The following is a 22,046-nucleotide window of genomic DNA, read 5'->3' on the forward strand; positions in this document are numbered from 1 at the left end:
TGTCGATCATGTTGCAGGTGTGTCCTCCTTGTATAAGAGCCCTGCAAGGAACAACCTTTGCCAGAACTTTGCGCTCACAAGCTGGAGTATCTGGACAACCTTAGTTTCCTGGTATTTTGTATTCCTTTGTCTGCTACCCTGTTACTGAACCTATTTCCTGTCTGACCTTGATTTCTGTCTGCTCCTTTGTACCTTGATTGCCCGATTGTTGCCAACTTTATGCTTGTTCTGAACGCGATTTCTGCCTGTCTCCTTGTACTGCGATTGTGTATATATTGTATATATTTGTCCTGTGTATATGTGTGTATATCCTGTATATATTTAGTTAGATAGATAGGGTTTTGGGGATTTGCACTTTGTATGGTGTATATGCATGTGGTGATTGCATCATTGTGTATATTTGTCTTTGCATTCGTGATTGTTTGTTGTGCATGCAATTGCATGGAATTTGCATTATATTGTCTGAAGCACGATTTGTCAATAAACATTTTGCACAGTACTTCCCTGCCTCAGTGTCTGTGTTGCTGCAAACTGTGATCAATCCCGGTTTCTCCGTTCAGGCTTGTAAAAACAGTACTGGAAAATGGAGGTGACAACAGAATACAAACTTGGCGAAGATTCATTGATGACTTGTTCCTGTTATGGAGGGGAAAAAAGGAGGAACATCCAGGCTTTTTTGAGGCCTTGAACCAAAATACAATGAACATTGAATTGACAATGGTAAAAACTCCATTCACTTTTTAGATTTAAACATTGAAAAGAGAGGGACAACTTTGAGTATGATTACCTACTTCAAACCAACAGACCGAAATGGATACCTCTCTATGAAAAGTTGTCATCACCCAAGGTGGAGAAAGGCAATCCCCAAGGGTCAGCTGATTAGATTACGCAGATATTGTAGCCAAATGGAAGACTACTTGGCTCAATCTCAAATATTGGCTGAACGATTTATTGATAAGGGATATAATGAAATTGAGATTCAGAGAGAAATTATGGAGGTGGGAAGGATCAGCAGAGATGAGTTACTCAGAGAGGGCCCTAGAAGACAGCAACAGCCACAACAGACAGAAAATGTACCATTCCTGACAGACTTCTCTACTCAGTTTAGACAGGTAGAGCACATTATTATAAAGCACTGGCCAATACTCAAAGAGGATACATCACTGAGGAGGATCCTGCCTGAACATCTGAAATTCATATACCGCAGAGCTAAAAACCTAAGGAACTATATAGCTCCAAGGTGTGTCAATCCACAAAGGGAAGTTACACCATTCTGGCAACAGAATGGATTTTTTCCATGCAGGGGATGTGTCGGCTGCAGGGAAGCAATACCAGTAAGATGGAGAGAAGTAACATCAACCTTGAAAGGTCAATCCTATAAAATAAATAATTATTGGGGGGCGTGGCTGGCGCGCTAGAGAGATGGCTGCTTTCTAGACCCGCTCAGCGTGGCCGACTGCTACAGCTAACTGTCCCAGCTAACTCAGCAATTGCTGCTAACCCTTTTCACCCTCTACGACCTCCCGAGACACCAGAGCAATAATGGGCCGAACATCTAAGGGATCCCGAGAGAGCTCACCTCATTTTCAGGCTTCTTCACCCCGGCGCCGCCGAGGCCAGTCAAGCATGGCTTCCTCAGCCTCCTCCTCGCGTTCAGACGCGACCGTGGCCTCCCGACCTCACACTAGAGGAAGAAGGTCAGAACATTCATCATCGGATCCCACATTATCCTGGACCCCGAAGGATGCTCTTCTCCTAGATAAATTTAAAGCACTCCTCCATAAGGAACTAGACACTGTAGCCAGTAAATTAGCCCGCCAACTTAAAAACGACATCAAGGATCTTACCTCCCACATGGCGGAGTTTGAAGACAGATATGAGAAGACTGCGACGGTTGTCGATGCACACGACAAGGAACTGGCAGAAGTCAAATCTGAATTAGCTGACACAAAACTGAGGCTAGAGGACTCAGAGAACCGCTCCCGCCGCGGCAACTTAAGAATCCGTGGGCTGCCGGAAACCATCTTAGATCTGAACTCACTGCCACAGCCATGTTCCAGGAGCTTACTCCTAACACTCCTGTGGATCGTCTAGAATTCGACAGAATCCATCGTGCCTTGGGCCCAAAGAGGGCAGATATCTCCCCCCGGGATGTTATCATCAAATTTACATTCTACCGCACAAAAGAGACGATCCTACAGGCTGCAAGGGAAAAGGAGCCGTTAAGCTTCCAGGATCACCCGTACCAGATCTTTGCAGATCTCGCCCCTGCAACCATACAGAAGCGCAGAACCATGAAGCCCTATACTACCGCACTACGGGCCAAAAACATTAAATACAAATGGGGGTTCCCGTTTAAACTGATTTTCCTAATGTCTGGGAGAACCTACTCCGTCACCTCTCCTGAAGAGGCACAAGAGCTGTTTGAGCGCCTGCATCTGATCCTGCCCTCTGACAATGCTAATGCATCTGCTGGAACCTCTTCGCAGCACCCCCCGACCTCCCAGAACACATGGCAGCCTATCTCTCCCTCCAGGAAATCTACCCAGTCAGCACCGGCTATCCGAGATGTCTCCCCGACCTGAGGACTACTCACAGCCGTTCTCCTGACCGCTTAGCACAGAGCCTTCCTGAGCTCACTTTCACGACAATGAATGCGTGCCTTATTGAAAACACTGATTTCATCTGCAGATCCCCTCTGTCCCATGTTCAGTTTTACCCGGGACCAACTATAATACCGTTCATAAGTCTACAGCTATAACTTGTTTCGTTTCAGCTTAGACATCCAGTTCTTGTCTACTTCCTCTGTTTGCTCCCAGAGAACTTTACACTTTATGGGAGACCCTACGGCAACGGACTTCTCTGATCCGCCATCTGTTTCCACGGTTGGGTAAGATGTTAAATATTCTTTTTGCCCTAAAAGAGATACCGATTTCCGATATTTGCTATCCTATTTGAGGTGATCTCTCAACAGCCCTTCCCGACCTCCAAACTCCTCAGATGGCAGACTTTGGAATAACTGTTATATACACTCCACGTTTTGAACTTATGCAGATCTTCTCCCTCAGCCCAGACCCTTTGTATCTCGGAACATTCCCCGAGAGTGATATACTACCCCTGGATAACTTTCTATCAGCCACCCTGTTTATAGACCCGCGTTCAATAACAGGACTGGACTTTATCACATGTGAATAAGTTTAGCTTAATTAATGTTTGTATCTATGTTAGATTTGTAACTGAATATCTCATGTCTAAAATGTACCTATCCCTGATTATACTTAAGATGACGCTGCATTTTTTCATAGACAAACTTATCTGTTTCTCCCTTATAATCCGTAAGTTCCCCACTGCAGATATGTACCCCTATCCCTCCATCCCCCCTTCCGCTCTCCCTACCTCCCTCCCCTCCTCAATACTCCGAGTGCATAAATTGGGATTACCTAAGAATATGTCTCGTCACTGTGCCGTCTTCCCCATCCCCTCCCTTCCTCCTCTTCCCTACCCCTCTTCCCCATTTGGCTCATCTTACCTACTGCCTAACTCAGAGGCGTCCGAGCCATTAGGCAGCTATAAATTTTTGCCTAAGGCGACAGGAAGAGGCAAGGGCGCTTCTGCACTGAGTAGTGAGAGAAGAAATGCCTCTCAGCTGACTCAGGTGTCAGTTTACACAGCAGCAGCGGGGCTGACTGGACTTCAGCTCAATGATTCAAAGAACCACAGTAATGAATGAGTCAGTGAGAGAAGGCACTCATCCTAGTCAGGGATCTGAGGAGTACAGCATCATCAGCTCCTGAGTCCGACTCCTGAGAATTCAGTCCCTCTCTCTCTGCTACTGGTAACTGCGTGGATGTAGAGACTGTGTAGCAGCCAGGCATTGACTTCCCCCCAGGCCGCCTTTCATTCAATGATTTAGGGTTGGTCCTGTGTCTGCTGTATTCAGGTTTGTTGATGTAAGGCAATGTAAAACACTAGGCTAGCTGATAAAAGTGCAATTAGAGGGCAGGCAAGCTGGTAAATATACACAGCATGATGTAGAACTCGTCTGGAGGGTCAGTGGGAAAAAATCTGTCTGGTCTCTCCCCATTGTTATAATGACTGCAAGTGCAGATAAGGTCTTAAACAGGTTGAAAAGTTTTGAAAGTCCCTAGACTCCAGGAGGGCTGCTTGCTGACTTGTGTAAGAGACTGGCAGGGACAGCAGTCCTATTACCAGCAACTAGTCTCTGTGTAATGTGGGACTGCAATACAGATAAACTGCTCCATCTCAGGCTATTCTCAGTCTCACTCCACTCCTCCTATCTCTGTATGTGTATAGTGTATGTCTACTGTGTGCTGTGTATAGTGTGGTGTGTGTGTGTGTATAGTGTGTGTACTGTGCTGTGCGTGTCTAAAGTGTGTGTGTACTGTGTATAGTGTGTATGTTGTGTGCAGTGTGTGTACTGTGTGTGTGTGTGTACACTGTATGTGTGTATAGTGTGTGTGTGTGTACTGTGTATAGTGTGTATGTTGTGTGCAGTGTGTGTACTGTGTGTGTGTGTGTGTACACTGTGTGTGTGTATAGTGTGTGTGTGTGTACTGTGTATAGTGTGTATGTTGTGTGCAGTATGTGTACTGTGTGTGTGTGTGTACACTGTGTGTGTGTGTATAGTGTGTGTGTGTGTACTGTGTGTGGTGTGTGTGAGTGCATGCCGCAATAAGTATATTTTATGGTGAAACGCTCTGCTGCATAACAACTATTTTCTGGTGAACCCATGCCGCAATAAGTACATTCTCTGGTGAAACGCTGCTGCATTATGATTTTCGGGGGTCTTGGGGGTGGGGTTCACCACAGGAGTGGTGTTCACCATGAGGGGTGCGGGGTATGGGACTGGGGGCAATCACGGGGGGGGGGGGGGGGGTGCCACAGGATTTCTCGCCTGGAGTGACAAAATGGCTAGAGACGCCCCTGGCCTAACTGATGTAGATTACACAGAATACCTTATCAACTAGATTGATTGCATGAATGTCATTACCATACACACTCTAACGTTCTCCTACATTCATTGAACTAATCACCAGGTCTCTAGTCACTCAATATGTAGTCCTAGGTTCAATAGCGAGACTGCACTCTGGTTTGCTTAGATAAGTTTAGTTTACTTATTGTTCATATGCACGTTAAATACATGTTTGAATATATTATGCTTAGAAGACACTGAGATTATGCTTCAAATGATGTAGCACTGTCTCACAAACTAAATTGTTTCTGTCTTTTCTTTGCATTCTGCTCCTCTCCCATTGCAGACATATATTTCTAGGCTCCCCTCTTTCCCCTGCCCCTCTTCTCACCTCCCCGTCTCTTCCCCCCCCCCCCTTCCTTAATTTCCCAGGTGCAGGTCTTAAGACCACCTAAGAACACCTTTCAACATTACGCTGCCCCCCCCCCCCTCCCTTCCCTTTCCTTCTTTCCCTGTTATCCTCCCCCACTTGGCTCATTCTAATTACTGTCTATTTGACTTAAACTGTATAATATATCCCATCGAATGGATTGAAACTATGATAATTACTGTTTGCTTTAGCCTCCTCTTGCATCCATCGGAGTGATCATTAAGTCTTCCGACTTCACTTAGACCCTAAATTTACAGCGAGCAGTAACTGTTCACACAATTCTATCTAATACGATACTACCTTTCTCCACTTGAGGGCGACAACTCCACATAAATGGCTAGTCATCTTTATTTATAGATTTGACTAGCTATGTTCTTTCCCTCTGCACAAATGATCGAAACTAGATCCAATAATTATAAAGACCAACGAAACACCTCTAATATGTTAATTAAAATACTCCCCTCCCTTTATATTCCTATGTGATGAATATCCACTCCAATGTATGCAGGAGGATAATACTATATATTGCCTTGAGCTGACTTTCTGGTTGGTTTCTATATATACCAAACTACTTAATATCACTAATCCGTATCCTAAACTTCTACAGAGAATTACCCCCCCCCCCCCCACACACACACACACACACACACACCTTCCTCTTGCTCCTAATAGCTAGGATTCATACCCCAAATTTCACACAAGAAATACGCCAGCATAGCAGTCGGCCAATACATGTCCCCCAATGACTTGGCCGGAGCCCCTCAATTGTTGGGACTCTACTCCTCTCGAGTACCCCTCGAATCCGACCCCTCCAGGGTCGTCCATCCAACTTGCTACAGTTCCCTTGTTACTAGGGAACTGGGTTTCTCTTACTTTCCTATACTTTCTCTTTTCCACAATTGCTCTACTATCTCTCTCTTGTTCTCTTCCCTTTTCTACTCTTCACCTTGGAAATCTCCACCTCACAGTCCTCCAAATTAGCCCGTTCGCATATACTGATCCTCCATGACTTCCTCATTTTTTAAAATTTTCTCCCATAACGTCCAGGGTTTTGGATCCCCACATAAACGCTCCAAAGCATTTAATTACTACAAAGCAAGCCAAGCTGACATAGTATGCCTACAAGAAACCAGATTGGACCAAACCACCTGCCCCAAATACTTGAACCGCCATAATCCCACTGTCTACTTTGCATGCGCCCGTACAAAAGTGCGAGGAGTTCTAATAGCTCTTAAAAAGAATTTTCCCTTTACTTACAAGAAACATATTGCCGACCCTACTGGCAGGTATCTTATTTTAATTGGCACCATCTATGACAGAGAGATTACTTTAGCTACATACTATGCCCCTAATGCACACCAATCTAATTTCTACTCACATTTCCTTCAGGTTCTCACCCAGCACGGCGAGGGCCAAATCATAATAGCTGGTGACACAAACGCCACTCTCAACCCTAAAATGGACAGACAAAAATCCACTGGCCCTTACCCTGCTTCAGACACAAAAGACCCCCAAGGTACCAAAATCAAAGAGCTATTAGATAAATATGGCTATGTGGATGTATGGAGAGAGCTACACCCCTCCACCAAAGACTTTACCTTTTATTCCAACGCCCACGACAGCTTCAGCAGAATTGATCATATATTAGTCCAGCAACACCATTTACACCTCGCCCTAGCTGCTAAAATTCATACGACCCCTTGGTCTGATCATTCCCCGATTTCCATCTGTTGCTCTGCTTTGCTTCCAATTAACCGAGTTTTTCATTGGCGCTTGAATGACTCCCTGCTATCCAGGGCAGATATCATCGACCAGCTGAAAGGGAGAGTTAAAGATTATTTTGCCGATAACACAGGCTCTGTAGCTTCATCTCTAATTTTATGGGAAGAGCACAAAGCTACCATAAGAGGGATGTTAATAGGAATAGCTAGTGCTATTAAAAAACAACGGAATCAGAAAATCGAAGAATTATCCCTCAAACTGGATCAAGCAGTCCATGAGTGGAAACGTACTCCCTCCCGGATTAATAGAATTATTAAGGATCGCATAAGCACAGAATTAGACCTCCTATTAACAGATAAAGTCGAGCAGCAGCTTAGATGGCGTAGACAATTATACTATTATAACGCCAACAAACCCCTTGCCCTACTAGCTAAATGCCTAAAAAACAAACCCTTATTCCCGACTATGCTAAAACTCCGCAACGGTTCGGGACAGATCACCGCCAATCCCCGCAAGATCGTGGACATCTTTGCTAAATTTTTATCTGACTTATACTCTAACACTCCCAACGCTTCTGACCAAGATGCTCAGGACTTCTTAGATCAGATCCCTCTTCCAAAGCTAAACCTAGAATCTACAACTAATTTGAGCGCCCCTATCTCCACTGCTGAAGTTCTTTCAGCTATTAAAACTCTAAAACCCAATAAGACCCCAGGCCCAGATGGATATTCGGCTCAATACTATAAAAAACTATCAGACCTTCTAGCTCCAGAGTTAGCGAAATGTTATAACGAAATTCACGATGGCAAGTCCCCTCCAGGTTCCATGCTTACGGCTCACATCTCAATGGTCCCTAAGGTGGAGCAGGAACATCACGCAGTCCATCAATTTCGCCCCATATCCCTTATCAACGTAGACTTCAAACTATTAGGTAAAATATTAGCTTTGAGGTTAAACAAAGTTCTCCCGGCCCTGATTCATCGGGACCAAGTTGGATATGTTCCAGGGAGGCAGGCTGAAGATAGCACCAGGAGGGCCATCCTTTTAACCCATTATCTCCACTCACGCAGAATCCCAGGGGTAGCCCTATCTTTAGATATTTTTAAGGCTTTCGACACCCTTTCCTGGTCCTACCTGAAACTTGCCCTTCATAAATGGGGCCTAGACTCATGCTTCCTGAACTGGATCCAAGGGCTGTACACTAGCCCCACGGCTTCTGTAAGATTTTCCGGTCATAGTTCCCAGACTTTCGCTATAAAACGGGGCACAAGACAAGGCTGTCCACTTTCTCCCTTGCTTTTCATCTTAGCTTTAGAGCCCTTTGCATGTTATCTAAGAAATAATACTGAGATTAAAGGTATAGACTGCGCTGGACTATCCCACAAACTTCTTATGTTTGCAGACGATACCTTACTCTTTTTAACACAGCCCCACATCTCAATCCCAAATGCCCTTTTAGCTTTTGCCCGCTTTGCCCGAATATCTGGTTTCAAATCAATGTGGAAAAATCGAAGGCCATGGGAGTATCCCTGTCCGCCTCAGATCTTAACCGATTGAAGGAATCCTGCCCCTTTCAATGGGTCCAATCCCTACCCTATTTGGGAGTTATCCTCACCCCTAACTACGCCTCCCTTTTTGCGGCTAACTACCCCCCGTTATTAAAGTCACTGTCGGCACTGACGGACAGATGGTCCCATTCCCCCCTATCATGGTTAGGGAAGATTAATGCCATTAAAATGTCTTTTCTGCCCAAGCTCCTTTATTACTTCCGTACCCTCCCAGTCCAAGTCCCCAGCCACTATTTACGCATATTCCAGAACAGAATTATGGGATTTATATGGGGTCGCAAATGCCCTAGAGTTCGTAAAACAACTCTTTTCGCCCACAAATCCGACGGAGGTTTAGGGGTCCCACAGATCACGTCATACTATCGGGCAGCAACTATAGCCCATCTTACTCGGCTGTTCCAAACACAAGATACCCCCCTCTGGGTCTTCCTAGAAATACCGAACAGTGCTCCTTTGCTCCCTAGTACCCTCTTATGGCTCCCCCCGAAAGCAAGACCCCCCTCACTTAGCCCTCCCATGACCCATTGCCTCCAGGTATGGGACTCTATTCGCTATTCATCAAACCTTCAGTCTTCATTCTTACCATTGCTTCCAATGGTCAATAACCCCCTGTTCCCACCAGGCTGTGACGACCCAGTAGCATTCTCATGGTGGAGCTCGAAAGGCCTCTCCAATGCAACAAACTTCCTTACATCCAGGGGTATTCTTTCCTGGACAGATATACAAGAGAAATTCCAGGCCCCTCCCAGAGAACTCTTTCGTTATCTACAAATAAGACATTGGGTTAAATCACTTATTCAGGACAAAGAACCTCCATTCACTGTAACGCCCTATGAAAATATCTGTCTCCATCGCCCTAACACCAAAGGTTTAATTTCTACAATATATGGACTTTTGACCCGCCCATCCCCCCCCTGTAACACATCTCTACACCTCCAGATGGGAAGCCGACCTCAACAGCCCTAAAGATAGAGAAGACTGGCTGGATATCTGGAGCAGAGTCTCCAGCTGTTCCTGTAACTTACATATAGTTGAAGCTGCCTATAAGATTATGACCCGTTGGTACCTAGTCCCCGCACGCATAGCCAAGGTATTCCCATCTGCAAACCCATATTGCTTCCGAGGCTGTAGAGTACCCGGTGACATGTTACACACTTGGTGGACCTGTCCACGACTCACACGTTTCTGGTGCCAAGTATATAAGTTACTTTCCTCCCTCTTTCGTCAGCCCATAGCTAGAGACCCCTGGCAAGCTTTACTACATGGGAAAATAGGATCCCTTACCTCAACGCAAAATAAATTAGCCTCAGTAGTACTCTCTGCAGCTACCATGACAATTGCACGAAATTGGAAAAAGCCCTCGGTCTCCATTACCGAAGTAAAATCTAGAATTAACTCAATTATGGTCAGCGAGAAGCTAACCAGTATCCTCAGAGATACCCACAAGAAGTTTGAGAGAATTTGGGATCCCTGGATCCGTCTAGAACATTCAAGTCTGGAATCTTCTTTCATCACAAGGCTGTGAGGTGGACCTTTCCTCTTGTCTTCTCTTCCTTCTCTCTTCCTCTTTCCTCTTCTTCTCTTTCTCTCTCCCCCTTCTTACCCAGATGACCCCCAAATGAAGCTAATTGATATAACCTTTCCTGGCCTGCTTGTCGATCGCAGGACGACGGGCACCCAGGATTGTAATTGAATGGCCCGCTACTTGTTTGGGCCCTCCCCCATCCCTTCGATTCTCTTTAGCAAGCCCCAGATAGCTGGACTATGTCCTCTGAGGGCTATTTGAAGTTTCCTGATGGTAGTGTTTAGATTTTAATGATACAAATGACTATCTAGCTGTACTACTGATCATTACCCCCATCCCCCCTGTTATGTAATGTTTATATGATGAGCATACCTGTTCAAGATATTCCTTTTGTTCCCTCTGTGCTGATATGTTATGCACTGTTCAAATTGTTTAAAACCTTAAAACTTCAATAAAACTTTGAAAACAAAACAAAAAAAAAAAATTATTTATTTATACAATTATTATGCCTAATAAATAAATAATTCCACATAGGGAACATCAGGCGAAGATTCGTGGGACATAGTGTATCTGAACACTACAGAATCTTACATAGTTCTGACCTCAGTACACTAAAATTTTGTGGAATTGAAAAAGCAAACTACACATGTAGAAGGTATAACAAAACAAGGGAGATATCAAGAAAAGAAACAAAATGGATCTACAACATGGGAACCATGCAACCAAGGGGAAACAACATCGAGATAGATCTTAATCGCTACATTGCTAATAGCTGAACCCCCTCCCCCCCTTCTTAGGCCATATATAGAAATTGAGGATCAACACCTGTATGTACATTAGGCATAGGATCTACATTTTGTAACTTGTAACAAGTTTACATAGAATATATATATTTTTATTTTTACATTTATATATATTTTTATATTATCTTAATTCTACTGTTGAATGATTGTAATTACTAAAGTGACCACAAGATGGCCTATATTCTTTTGTATATGAATACACTGATAAGTTGTAATAGACCACTAGGGTGCGTCTGTATAATTTTAAGAATTTTCAATTAACATGATGTTTTATAAGAAATTAAAACTTATGCCACTGTAAAATGGGCTTTCTCACAAGTGCAATATATGTTTACTTTAGCGGCTTGCCAAACCAGCGTATGGGTGCTTCCCACGCTGGAACGCTGATGTCAACATCCGAGACTAATTCCATCAATAGTAATGCACACCTAACTCGGTCCAATGCGAACGTATTTCTGCCTGTAAAGGGGCGGCAACGGATAAGACAGCCCCTCGCATGGCTTTAAATACACCTGACGTCCGAAGGCTAACCACGCCCCTGATGAGTCACGCGTGTGACGAAACGCGGAGGTCCCTGCTGCGGAGATATCCAACGAGCCGGTCCGGGAGGCACGGGGGAGAGCCCATTAACACTCTGAGCGCTGTGCATAACCATGTGTTTGTGAGTAGCTTCTATAATAAAGTTGTTTTTATTCGTACGGAATTACGCTATGAGACCCTTTGTTCTCTCATGAGGTTTCTGGAAAAACAGTCTGAAGCAGCATCACTGATTGAAGATCTGGACTTCAGCCACTGACCTGATGACTGTCTGATGGAGACGTTTTGAGCAAATCTCTGACCAATCTCACAGTGTTCGCACCGGCTAGGTGCGTGCAATCCCTAAGGGGGCTACTGTTTTAAGTGATAAAGAAGCGGAGCGCTAACTATTAAGACTATAGAGACTGTTAAAGGGCCACTGCTGAACCCTAAATAGAGCGCAGACGCTGGTGGAGGAGGACACACTCTTCTGATGAACTTTTTAAAGAACTTTTATTAGAGGACCTTTAAGAACCTATGCTATAATTATTGATAAAGTACACCTAGATTGCAACACTGTTCACTACACTCATCATAGCAAGGAACCCATGACAAAGCCAGGTCAAACCGATTGCAAATTAGTTTCTTTATACTTAAGTAATAACTGATTTGTAGTGTGAATGCACTAGCAATTCAACAAATATGCCTCTACTGTACTCACTTTTGGCGAGGTTACAGGCAGGTCTACCAATTTCCACTATTTCGCAGAGGAAGCTCAGTTTTAATCGAAAGCAGTTCTCTTTGGCATCGTCCAGGTCTTTAATGCACTTCTTATATGGGCGCAGCATTTCATTGTTGCACACTTCACCGATGTTTGTGATAAATTTCCAGATTTTCTGCAGAAAGTTTCCTAAAAGAAAGAGATCAGAATTAGAAATGGTTAGGAGAAGCTGAAGTGGAGGGTGAAGGAAGAGGCAGGGTTTACAACTTGGAATACATATCATTTCCTACCCACTGGACACAACTACTATACATAAGTTATAGGTCCCAGCCACAGCGCTTATCACCTTACTTTCCAACGTGGAGGCATTATAGGCATACTGCAAGCATAGCTACCTTTAGGGCCCATTCACACTTGAGCATTTTGTTGGTGATTTCGGCAAAACGCTCAAACACTTGCGCTTTTCAAAGCGCTAGGGTAATAAAAGTCTATGGGCCTGTTCTCATTTGGGCGATTTGCGCTATTTGCAGCAAATCGCCCAAAAACGCTAAACGCAAACGCGTAGCCTGCACCATTTTCAGGCGATTTCCCGTCGATCGCGTTTTAATGCTATAGAAGCGCAAAACGCGATCGATAAAAAATCGCCAGGTGTGAATGGTGATTTTTTTGGGGCGTTAATCGCCAAAAACCGCCAAAGCAAAACGCTAGCAAAATCGCTAGCGTTTTGCGATCAGCAAGTGTGAATGGGCCCTTAACATTGTCCCACTGATCCTCTGCCTTTACTACTTTTAGCCATAGACCCTGAACAAGCATGCAGATTAGATTTTTCTGACTGATGTCTAACTGGATAAGCCCTATGCTCGTTTCAGGTATGTGATCCCTATACTACTGCAGCCAAAGAGATCAACATGACTGCCAGTAAATTTCAAGAAAATAAATATGGCAGCCTCCATATCTCTCTCTGTTCAGGTGTCCTATAAGGTACCCATAAATAAATAGATGGCCACCCGATATGGCCAAATGATCGATCCCTTTCAGATCACTCTCAGATCCCTCAATCCCCTTGTGACCAGAATCAGATCAGAAAAGGATTGAATCCTTCCACACACTACAAATACATTTTCAATAGATTTCAGCCAAAAATTGATTGGAATTAAAAAAAATATATTATTTGGCAAGTACGTTGGGGCATCAATTTCTAGCATATTCTACCTGTCAGGATCCCTCCTGTAACGTGTTCTGTCCGTTGCAGTGGAGCTGCAAACGGGCAGTTCTGGCTTATCTGCTTGCATTCAGTTGTGCATTCGCAATAAGTCTCATTGTCATTTGCAATCGCTCTGCAGTTCAGGGCAGCTCAGGATGCTGTCATCATTCCACCAATTGCTTGCGGCAGCTGAACTGCAGCCAGATTACTTTGGATTTCCTGCATGCATGTTGTTGCATAATACTGCATGTATTTGTTATGAAAGTCCTTTGCATTCACAGTCAGCTAGCAGATCAGACCAGCTAAGGATTTAGTAATTACCATTCAGCTGTGTGCAGTGGCGGACACAGCCAGCAGTGGGCCCCTGTGCAAAATTGTAATTGTGGGCCCCCTACATCGCGCGCCGCGGCAAAAAATAGGTGTGGATAGAAAATGGGCGTGGCAATGACTGGATGAGGGCGGAGCTAACTAACTTAAAGCGAACTCGGGGTGAGGGTTTATTTCCTTTTAAACAATACTAGTTGCCTGCTGGCCCTGCTGATCTATTTGGCTGCAGTAATAAACTGAATTACACCAGCAACAAGCATGCAGCTAATCTTCTCAGTTCTGACAATATTGTCAGAAACCCCTGACCTGCTGCATGCTTGTTCAGGGTCTATGGTTGAAAGAATAAGAGGCAGAGGACCAGCACGGCAGCCAGGCAACTGGTATTGCTTAAAAGGAGAGAAATATGGCAGCCTCAAGATTATTCTCACCTCAGGTTCCCTTGAAAAGTGCAACGCAAAGACAGTGGGCCCAAGTTTTGGTGACCCTTTCCCCAGAAAATTCACATAATTGTGCAGGTTTTCTCAATAAAATACACATCTTGTCGGCAGATATGCCCAGAAAATACGTGCAATCATGTCGGCAGATATGCCCAGAAAATACGTGCAATCATTTCGGCAGATATGCCCAGAAAATACGTGCAATCATGTCGGCAGATATGCCCAGAAAATACGTGCAATCAAGTCGGCAGATATGCCCAGAAAATACGTGCAATCATGTCAGCAGATATGCCCAGAAAATACATGCAATCATGTCGGCAGATTTGCGCAGAAAATATATGCAATCATGTGGCAGACCTGCCCAGAACATACACCTGCTAATATAAATAAAAAAACAAAAACATTTACTCACCTGCAGCAGCAGATCTCCTGTCCCAGCCTCCATCCGGCGCGCAGCTCCCATGGGTGGTTGGGTGGATAGGTAGCCTGGTGGGTGGGTGAGTGGGTGGGTGGGTAGGTAGCCCTTGGTAACTAGCCCGGTAGGTAGGTAGCCTGGTGGGTGGGTAGGTAGGTAGGTAGCCTGGTGGGTGGGTAGGTAGCCTGGTGGGTGGGTTGGTAACTAGCCCGGTAGGTAGCCGGGTGGGTGGTTAGGTAGGTAGCTGGGTGGGTAGGTAGGTAGCCGGGTGGGTGGTTAGGTAGGTAGCCGGGTGGGTAGGTAGGTAGCCAGGTGAGTGGTTAGGTATGTAGCCGGGTGGGTAGGTAGGTAGGAAGCCGGGTGGGTAGGTAGCCGGGTGGGTAGGTAGGAAGCCTGGTGGGTGGTTAGGTAGCCGGGTGGGTAGGTAGGTAGCCGGGTGGGTAGGTAGCCTGGTGGGTGGGTAGGTAGCCGGGTGGGTGGTTAGGTAGGTAGCCAGGTGGGTGGTTAGGTAGGTAGCCGGGTGGGTAGGTAGGTAGGAAGCCTGGTGGGTGGTTAGGTAGCCGGGTGGGTGGGTAGGTAGGAAGCCTGGTGGGTGGGTAGGTAGCCGGGTGGGTAGGTAGGAAGCCTGGTGGGTGGGTAGGTAGCCGGGTGGGTAGGTGGTTAGGTAGCCGGGTGGGTAGGTAGGTAGGTAGCCGGGTGGGTAGGTAGGTGGGTGGGTAGGTAGGTAGCCGGGTGGGTAGGTAGGTAGCCAGGTGGGTGGTTAGGTAGGTAGCCGGGTGGGTAGGTAGGTAGGAAGCCTGGTGGGTGGTTAGGTAGCCGGGTGGGTAGGTAGGTAGGTAGGAAGCCTGGTGGGTGGGTAGGTAGCCGGGTGGGTAGGTAGGAAGCCAGGTGGGTGGTTAGGTAGCCGGGTGGGTAGGTAGGTAGGAAGCCTGGTGGGTGGTTAGGTAGCTGGGTGGGTAGGCAGGAAGGAAGCCGGGTGGGTAGGCAGGTAGCCCTTTGAGTATCCGGGTGGGAGGCCCGACTCCCATCCTCCCTCCCTCCCTTCCTCACCTCGGAGGGCCCCCCTCCCGATATGCGCGGCGGGAGAGCGAGCGAGCGGCAAATGCAGGAAGTCTTCAGGGCTCCAGGCAGACGCTAGAGGCCCAGCCGCTTGGTCTCCAATATGTCGCCAACTCTGTCGACATATTGGAGACCAAGCGGCTGCCGGCTGAGCCCTCTAGCGTCTGCCTGGAGACCCGGATTTGCCGCTCGCCGCGCATACCGGGAGGGGGGCCCCCCGAGGTGAGGGAGGGAGGGAGGATAGGAGTCGGGGCCCCCCGGGGGAAATAATAATAAAAAATATATATATATATAAAAAAAAACTAAAAACTTAATGGGCCCCTGAAGAAAACGGAACTTCAGGGGCCCTCGTGCGGCGGCACGGCCTGCACGGCCGTATGTCCGCCACTGGCTGTGTGGGAGTTTGCATGTCTGCATCCATTGGCTGATGTCCACATAAAAGTCTGCCTCCCATTTCAGACTCGGCCCGACATAGCAATCAGTACGCTGGTCTGCTGGGCACTTTGTCACTCTGTAATAGATCTGTTATTGTAGTTCAATGCGACCTTATTACTTGTGCTTTAGCTAGTTTCTTGATAAATATATATGCAGACTTGCTAATATATATTTATCCGTTAGTTGAGCCATTTGTTATTTTTCTGTATTATTGTTTATTGTCTTGTTTCCATGCCTGATGGACGTTCGCTGCATCTGCGGTGGGTCAGTGAAGTCCACTATCCTGATAGCTTGGATTCTGCCATCACCACGTTAGTGACTGGTAGTATTCCTGCTACTCTAGTTTCTGGGAACGTAACTATAGGCTGCGGTTGCTATTAGTTACGCTCCTTCCTGTAGTCTGGCCTGTGTGGATGCTTGCTGGTGACTGGTCTGTTTGTTCTTTGTCTGGTTACTCAGACCATAGGCAGCGCAACATCGCACTTTGTGTCTTATTTGTAGCGATATTGGAAGCCCAGAGCTGCAGTTGCTCTGGGCAACCTGTGTAGCCTCTTCCATTATCCAGCTACTTAGCCTTGTTGCGCTGGGTGGTCAGAAAGTATGCCCCCCGCCCCCAGAATTACACTACCACAGATATTTAATCTGCTGGGAATTGATGTAGAAAAGGGTCGGGGCACAGAAAGAGCTCTCTGAAAACATCTTGGCTGCACTCCTGGAGATTGATGCTTCAGGATGTGGTTTATGAGGGGACTCCTACTTAAATACAGATTTAACTGACATTAGTTAACTTTCAGAGGATTTTATCTAGTAGACAGAATGCCTGAGGCTCTATAAACGGATGTACATGAGATTATCCAAGAGGCTGCAACAAATAAGATACTAAGATGATGAAAGATTAAGAAGGCAAAATGGTTCTCTACTGCGGTTTTAAAAGTTGCTGAGGAAAGGAGGCAAAAGCCAATGGTTACATAGTTACATACAAGTAGTCCTCGGTTAACGAATCAGATAGGGACTGTAGGTTCGTTCTTAACCTGAATCTGTTCTTAAGTCGGAACATTGTGCCATCTCTGTCCCCTGTACCTGCTCCCTGTGCTTCCAGTATCCCCCTCTGTGTCACTTCTGCCCTTTGTACCTGTTTATACAAGTTTAAAAGCCATTTCTTTATTTGAATTTTTTTAAAACCAATTTTCTCAAAAACTACAAGTCCAATTTAAAAATGTTCGGGTCGCTCATAAGTCGGGCGTTCATAAGTCAGGGACTACCTGTAGTTATTTGGGTTGAAAAAAGACATACGTCCATCGAGTTCAACCAGAAAACAAAGTACAACACCAGCCTGCTCCCTCATATATCCCTGTTGATCCAGAGGAAAGCGAAAAACCCTTACAAGGCATGGTCCAATTAGCCCCAAAAGGGAAAAAATTCCTTACCGGCTCCAGATGGCAATCAGATAAAATCCCTGGATCAACACCACTGGGCATTACCTAATAATTATAGCCATGGATGTCTTTCAACGCAAGGAAAGCATCTAAGCCTCCTTTAAATGCAGATATAGAATTTGCCATAACAACTTCCTGTGGCAATGCATTCCACATCTTAATCGCTCTCACCGTAAAAAGAACCCTTTCCTAAATAAATGGCTAAAACTTTTTTCCTCCATGTGCAGATCATGTCCTCTAGTCCTTTGTGAAGGCCTAGGGACAAAAAGCTTATCCGCCAAGCTTTTATATTGCCCTCTGATGTATTTATACATGTTAATTAGATCCCCTGTAAGGCATCTTTTCTCTAGACTAAACCAACCCAGTTTATCTAACCTTTCTTGGTAAGTGAGACCTTCCATCCCTCGTATCAAATTTGTTGCCCGTCTCTGCACCTGCTCTAAAACTGCAATATCTTTCCTGTAATGTGGTGCCCAGAACTGAATTCCTTATTCCAGATGTGGCCTTACTAGAGAGTTAAACATGGGCAATATTATGCTAGCATCTCGAGTTTTTATTTCGCTTTTAATGCATCCCAAAATTTTGTTAGCTTTAGCTGCAGCGGCTTGGCATTGAATAAGATTATTTAACTTGTTGTCGATGAGTACTCCTACTGTAAGTCCTTCTCCAAGTTTGATGTCCCCATCTGTATCCGTTTATTTTGTATGGTGCTAGACCATTGGTATGAACAAAATGCATGACTTAACATTTTTCAACATTGAATTTCATCTTCCATTTATGTGCCCATATAGCCATCCTATCCAGATCCTGTTGAAATATGTCACTATCTTCCTGAGAGTTGATGATTCTGCACAATTTTATTTCATCTGCAAAAACAGCATTGCTTTTTACTGCATCTACTACATTAATAAATAAATTGAAGAGCACTGGACCCAGTACTGACCCCTGTGGGACCCCACTGCTAACAGTCACCCATTTTGAATATGATCCATATAGACCACAACTCTTTGTTTTCTGTCCATTAGCCAGTTCCCTATCCATGCACACAGACTATTCCCCAGTCCTTGCATCCTCAACTTTTGCACCAGACTTTTGTGGGGAACAATGTCGAAGACCTTTGCAAAGTCCAAGCATATCACATCTGCAGCATTCCCAATATCTACATTAGCGTTCACTACCTCATAAAAGCTGAGCATGTTAGTAACTAAACAAAATTTGCACAGCTGAATGCAGAGTTCCAGAGAATTTAATGCAGATATAAGGAAGCTTTTCTGAACCAACAGTGCAAGGAAATAGAAACAGACAATGTAATGGGAAGGACCAGAGATCGTCCCCAAATTTAATGCACTGGTGCCCAGAATGTTTTCCTGCCACTTTGCCCACCTGTGTGTCCCTGATGTCATCTTTCTCTCATCTCCCTTGGCCCTTGCACGCTGCACTGCCTGGTAGTGCAGCGTGCGAGGGCCAAGGGAGATGAGAGAAAGATGACATCAGGGGCACACAGGTGGGCAAAGTGGCAGGAAAACATTCTGGGCACCAGTGCAATAAATTTGGGGACGATCTCTGGCAGGGGCTCAGTTATAAGAGAGCAAGAGGTGCCATGCACAGGGCAGCGTTGTATAAAGGAAGTGACATCACCGCTTACTACCTGGATTTAAACTATACAGCGCTGCCCTGTGCATGGCACCTCTTGCTCTCACATCACTGGGCCTCGGCCACCGTTGCTCTGAGGTCTAACGCCAGGCAATGCAGCAAGCGAGGGGGGATGAGAGAATGACACTGTGCAGCACACAATCTTGTCCGCGGAAGCGGTGGTGTGACGGACGCTTCGCGGTGCGGCTGAGCCCCATGTACACAGGCACAAGGTACTGTTCAGTTGAGCAGGGTGCCCTGAATCCTCCAGGATCCCAGCAATGTCCCTGTTGGCCAGTTAATTGCCAACAGGGCAATATACTGTGGTTTTCATATTGGATGTGTAGTACCAGGCTTGACACAGCAGCAGTTTAGTCTGGAGTGGTTGCATGATTATACAGGTGAAGGCAGCGGAGAGCTGGCGGAAAAGAGGAGACATATCATACAATGTATCACTCTGTGCTACTCAAGGTTAAGATATTTTCCCTAAGCAGCTGTATATGCTACTTTTGGAAAGCTTGACATGGATCACTACTTTAGAGCTGGTTCACACAGGCTTCCGCCGAGCGAAAGCCACGTTCAAATGCCGGTGTTTAAATGCCGGCATTTAGACGCTAGCTTTTGAAGGTTTTTGGGAAGCCTTTAAGGCTAGCGGTTTGGGTCCCTACACCTGTTTCCCGACATTAACTGCCTCTGAAAGCAACATGTTGCTGTAATGATACTGCCTTATCCTCGTTCCTGTGGGGACGCGTCTTCTTCCGGCTTGCGCTCTACGGCTTCTTCCTCTGCCCAGAGCATGCGTCTCAAAGGGCGCACACCGTACGCCAGGGGGCGGCGCGCGTTCCGAAGGTGACGTCACCAGGTCCTCTTAAGCCTTCCGGGAACGCCGTGCCACGCCAGTTATAGCATCTGCTAGGCTAGCTAGATTGCTGTCCGAGAGCTAGAGTAGGTTTGTGCTATTTGTTTATCCGTGTACCGACCTAACCTGATTCCTAACCATCCGTTTGCCTGATCCTATTGACCTGTATTGATATCTGTGTACCGACCCGATCTGCCTCCTGACTATCCGTTTGCCTGATCCTATATACCTGTATTGATATCTGTGTACCGACCCGATTTGCCTCCTGACTATCCGATTGCCAGATCCTGTATACCTGTATTGATATCTGTATGCCGACCCGATTTGCCTCCTGACTATCCGATTGCCTGATCCTATATACCTGTATTGATATCCGTGTACCGACTCGATTTGCCTCCTGACTATCCGATTGCCTGATCCTATTTACCCATTTCGGTTCCTGTACCGACTGTCTGTGTCCCGGCCTCTCGTCACATACTGGCTAGTAGAGTGCTGGTCGGTATCTCAGGGTGAAGCTACAGTGTAAAAGCACCATTGTCTACACTTCCCTGAATAAACTTGTACTTCCCTGTGCACCACCTCCCGCTATCTTCAGTGCGTGCACTGCATAACCAGCCAGCCGTTACATTATAACTGGCCAGAAAAACATTATTATGGAGGACCTTCAGCGTCACATTGATGCCTTGACAGAGGCTATGAAAGGCCTCGCTGATATGATCTCTCCACTGGTACAAGCGCAGGCCCAAGCACAGGCCCAAGCTCAGGCCCAAGCACAGCCCCAAGCACAGGCCCAGGCTCAGGCCCAAGCGCAGGCCACAGCCGCTCCTGAAGATGCTCCTCCAGTGGGCATGGGGGCGCCTGAACCCCCAGTAGAACCTATGGCACCCCCTCATCCTGTGGGGCCAATAGCTGAACCAAAACTTCCTCTCCCAGAGAAGTTTTCTGGCAATCGTAGCACTTTCAGCAACTTCAAAAACTCCTGTTTGATGTATTTCTTTGTAAGACCTAGATCCTCTGGCTCAGAAATCCAGAAAGTAGCTCTTGTGATTTTTTTGTTACAAGGAAACCCACAGGCTTGGGCCTTCAGCTTTCCACAGGGACACCCTGCTCTCTCGTCTGTGGAAGAGTTCTTTGAGGCCATGGGAGTTTTATATTCTGACCCCGATGCCACCTCCACAGCCTCACAAAAACTTCGAGGTTTGAAACAGGGTAGGAATACCGCGGAAGTTTATGCCGCAGAATTCAGGCGGTGGTCCGTGGACACTCGCTGGAACGATCCAGCATTATTAGATCAGTTCGTCAACGGTCTGTCAGAACCAGTGAAAGATCTCCTGGTCAATTTTCCACCCCCCGCTTAGACGAAGCAATAACCCTTGCTATCAGGGGGGATCGTCGTCTGCGGCAGCGTCGCCAGGAGCGATCAGCGGGTGGCAATCCTTCTCTTGCTGTATCTCCTCCCGCTGCGGCTGCTACTGAAGAGGAGCCCATGCAAATCAGGTCCTCTAAGCTCTTAGTAGCAGAGAGAACCAGGAGGCGTTCGCAGGGGCTTTGCTTATATTGTGGGGGAACGGGACACTTTGTGCGGAATTGCCCTGAGAAAAAGTCGGGAAACGCCAGTGCCTAGGAGAGTCAGAGGGAGCTTTCTTGGGCGGGCAGATTATTCCTCCAAATACCCAACGTTTTCTGGTTCATGTCTGTCTGGATTGGCAGGAGCAGACATTTGCAGAGCAGGCGTTTGATAGTGGGGCACCCGGGAATTTCCTGGACCTTGCGGTAGCCCAATGGCTGAATATTCCTGCCCTCCCGCTAGAAAAGCAGATCCAAGTCACTGCCATTGACGATTCTCCATTACAACTGGGACAACCCATGGCAGTAACTCCAGAGTTGCACCTCAAGATTGGAGCACTGCACGCAGAGAGGATTACCTTTTTCCTGTTGAGTATGCCATCCACTCCCTTAGTTTTAGGGTTGCCATGGTTGAGACAACACAACCCGGTATTGGATTGGCAGGCGGGTCAGCTGGT

The 22,046-nt window shown here is 46.3% G+C and overlaps 1 protein-coding gene and 1 long non-coding RNA gene across 4 annotated transcripts in view; one reads left to right on the plus strand and one right to left on the minus strand.

Moving 5' to 3' along the window:
* The window catches only part of LOC137532728 (uncharacterized), a 33,416-nt gene extending 21,799 nt beyond the window's left edge, over positions 1-11,617 (plus strand). Inside the window, exon 3 of the long non-coding RNA XR_011023975.1 lies at positions 11,322-11,617. This is a non-coding gene — a long non-coding RNA (uncharacterized lncRNA). The remainder of the gene's footprint in view (positions 1-11,321) is intronic.
* DCST2 (DC-STAMP domain containing 2) overlaps positions 1-22,046 on the minus strand; it is a 149,213-nt gene that overhangs the window by 85,179 nt on the left and 41,988 nt on the right. For all 3 annotated transcript variants that reach the window (XM_068253567.1, XM_068253566.1, XM_068253568.1), the window contains exon 4: positions 12,219-12,407. In XM_068253567.1, coding sequence (XP_068109668.1) covers positions 12,219-12,407 — 189 coding nt within the window. The remainder of the gene's footprint in view (positions 1-12,218; positions 12,408-22,046) is intronic.

This window comes from Hyperolius riggenbachi, chromosome 9, assembly GCF_040937935.1.
Source record: "Hyperolius riggenbachi isolate aHypRig1 chromosome 9, aHypRig1.pri, whole genome shotgun sequence".
NCBI classification, from domain to species: Eukaryota; Metazoa; Chordata; class Amphibia; order Anura; family Hyperoliidae; genus Hyperolius; species Hyperolius riggenbachi.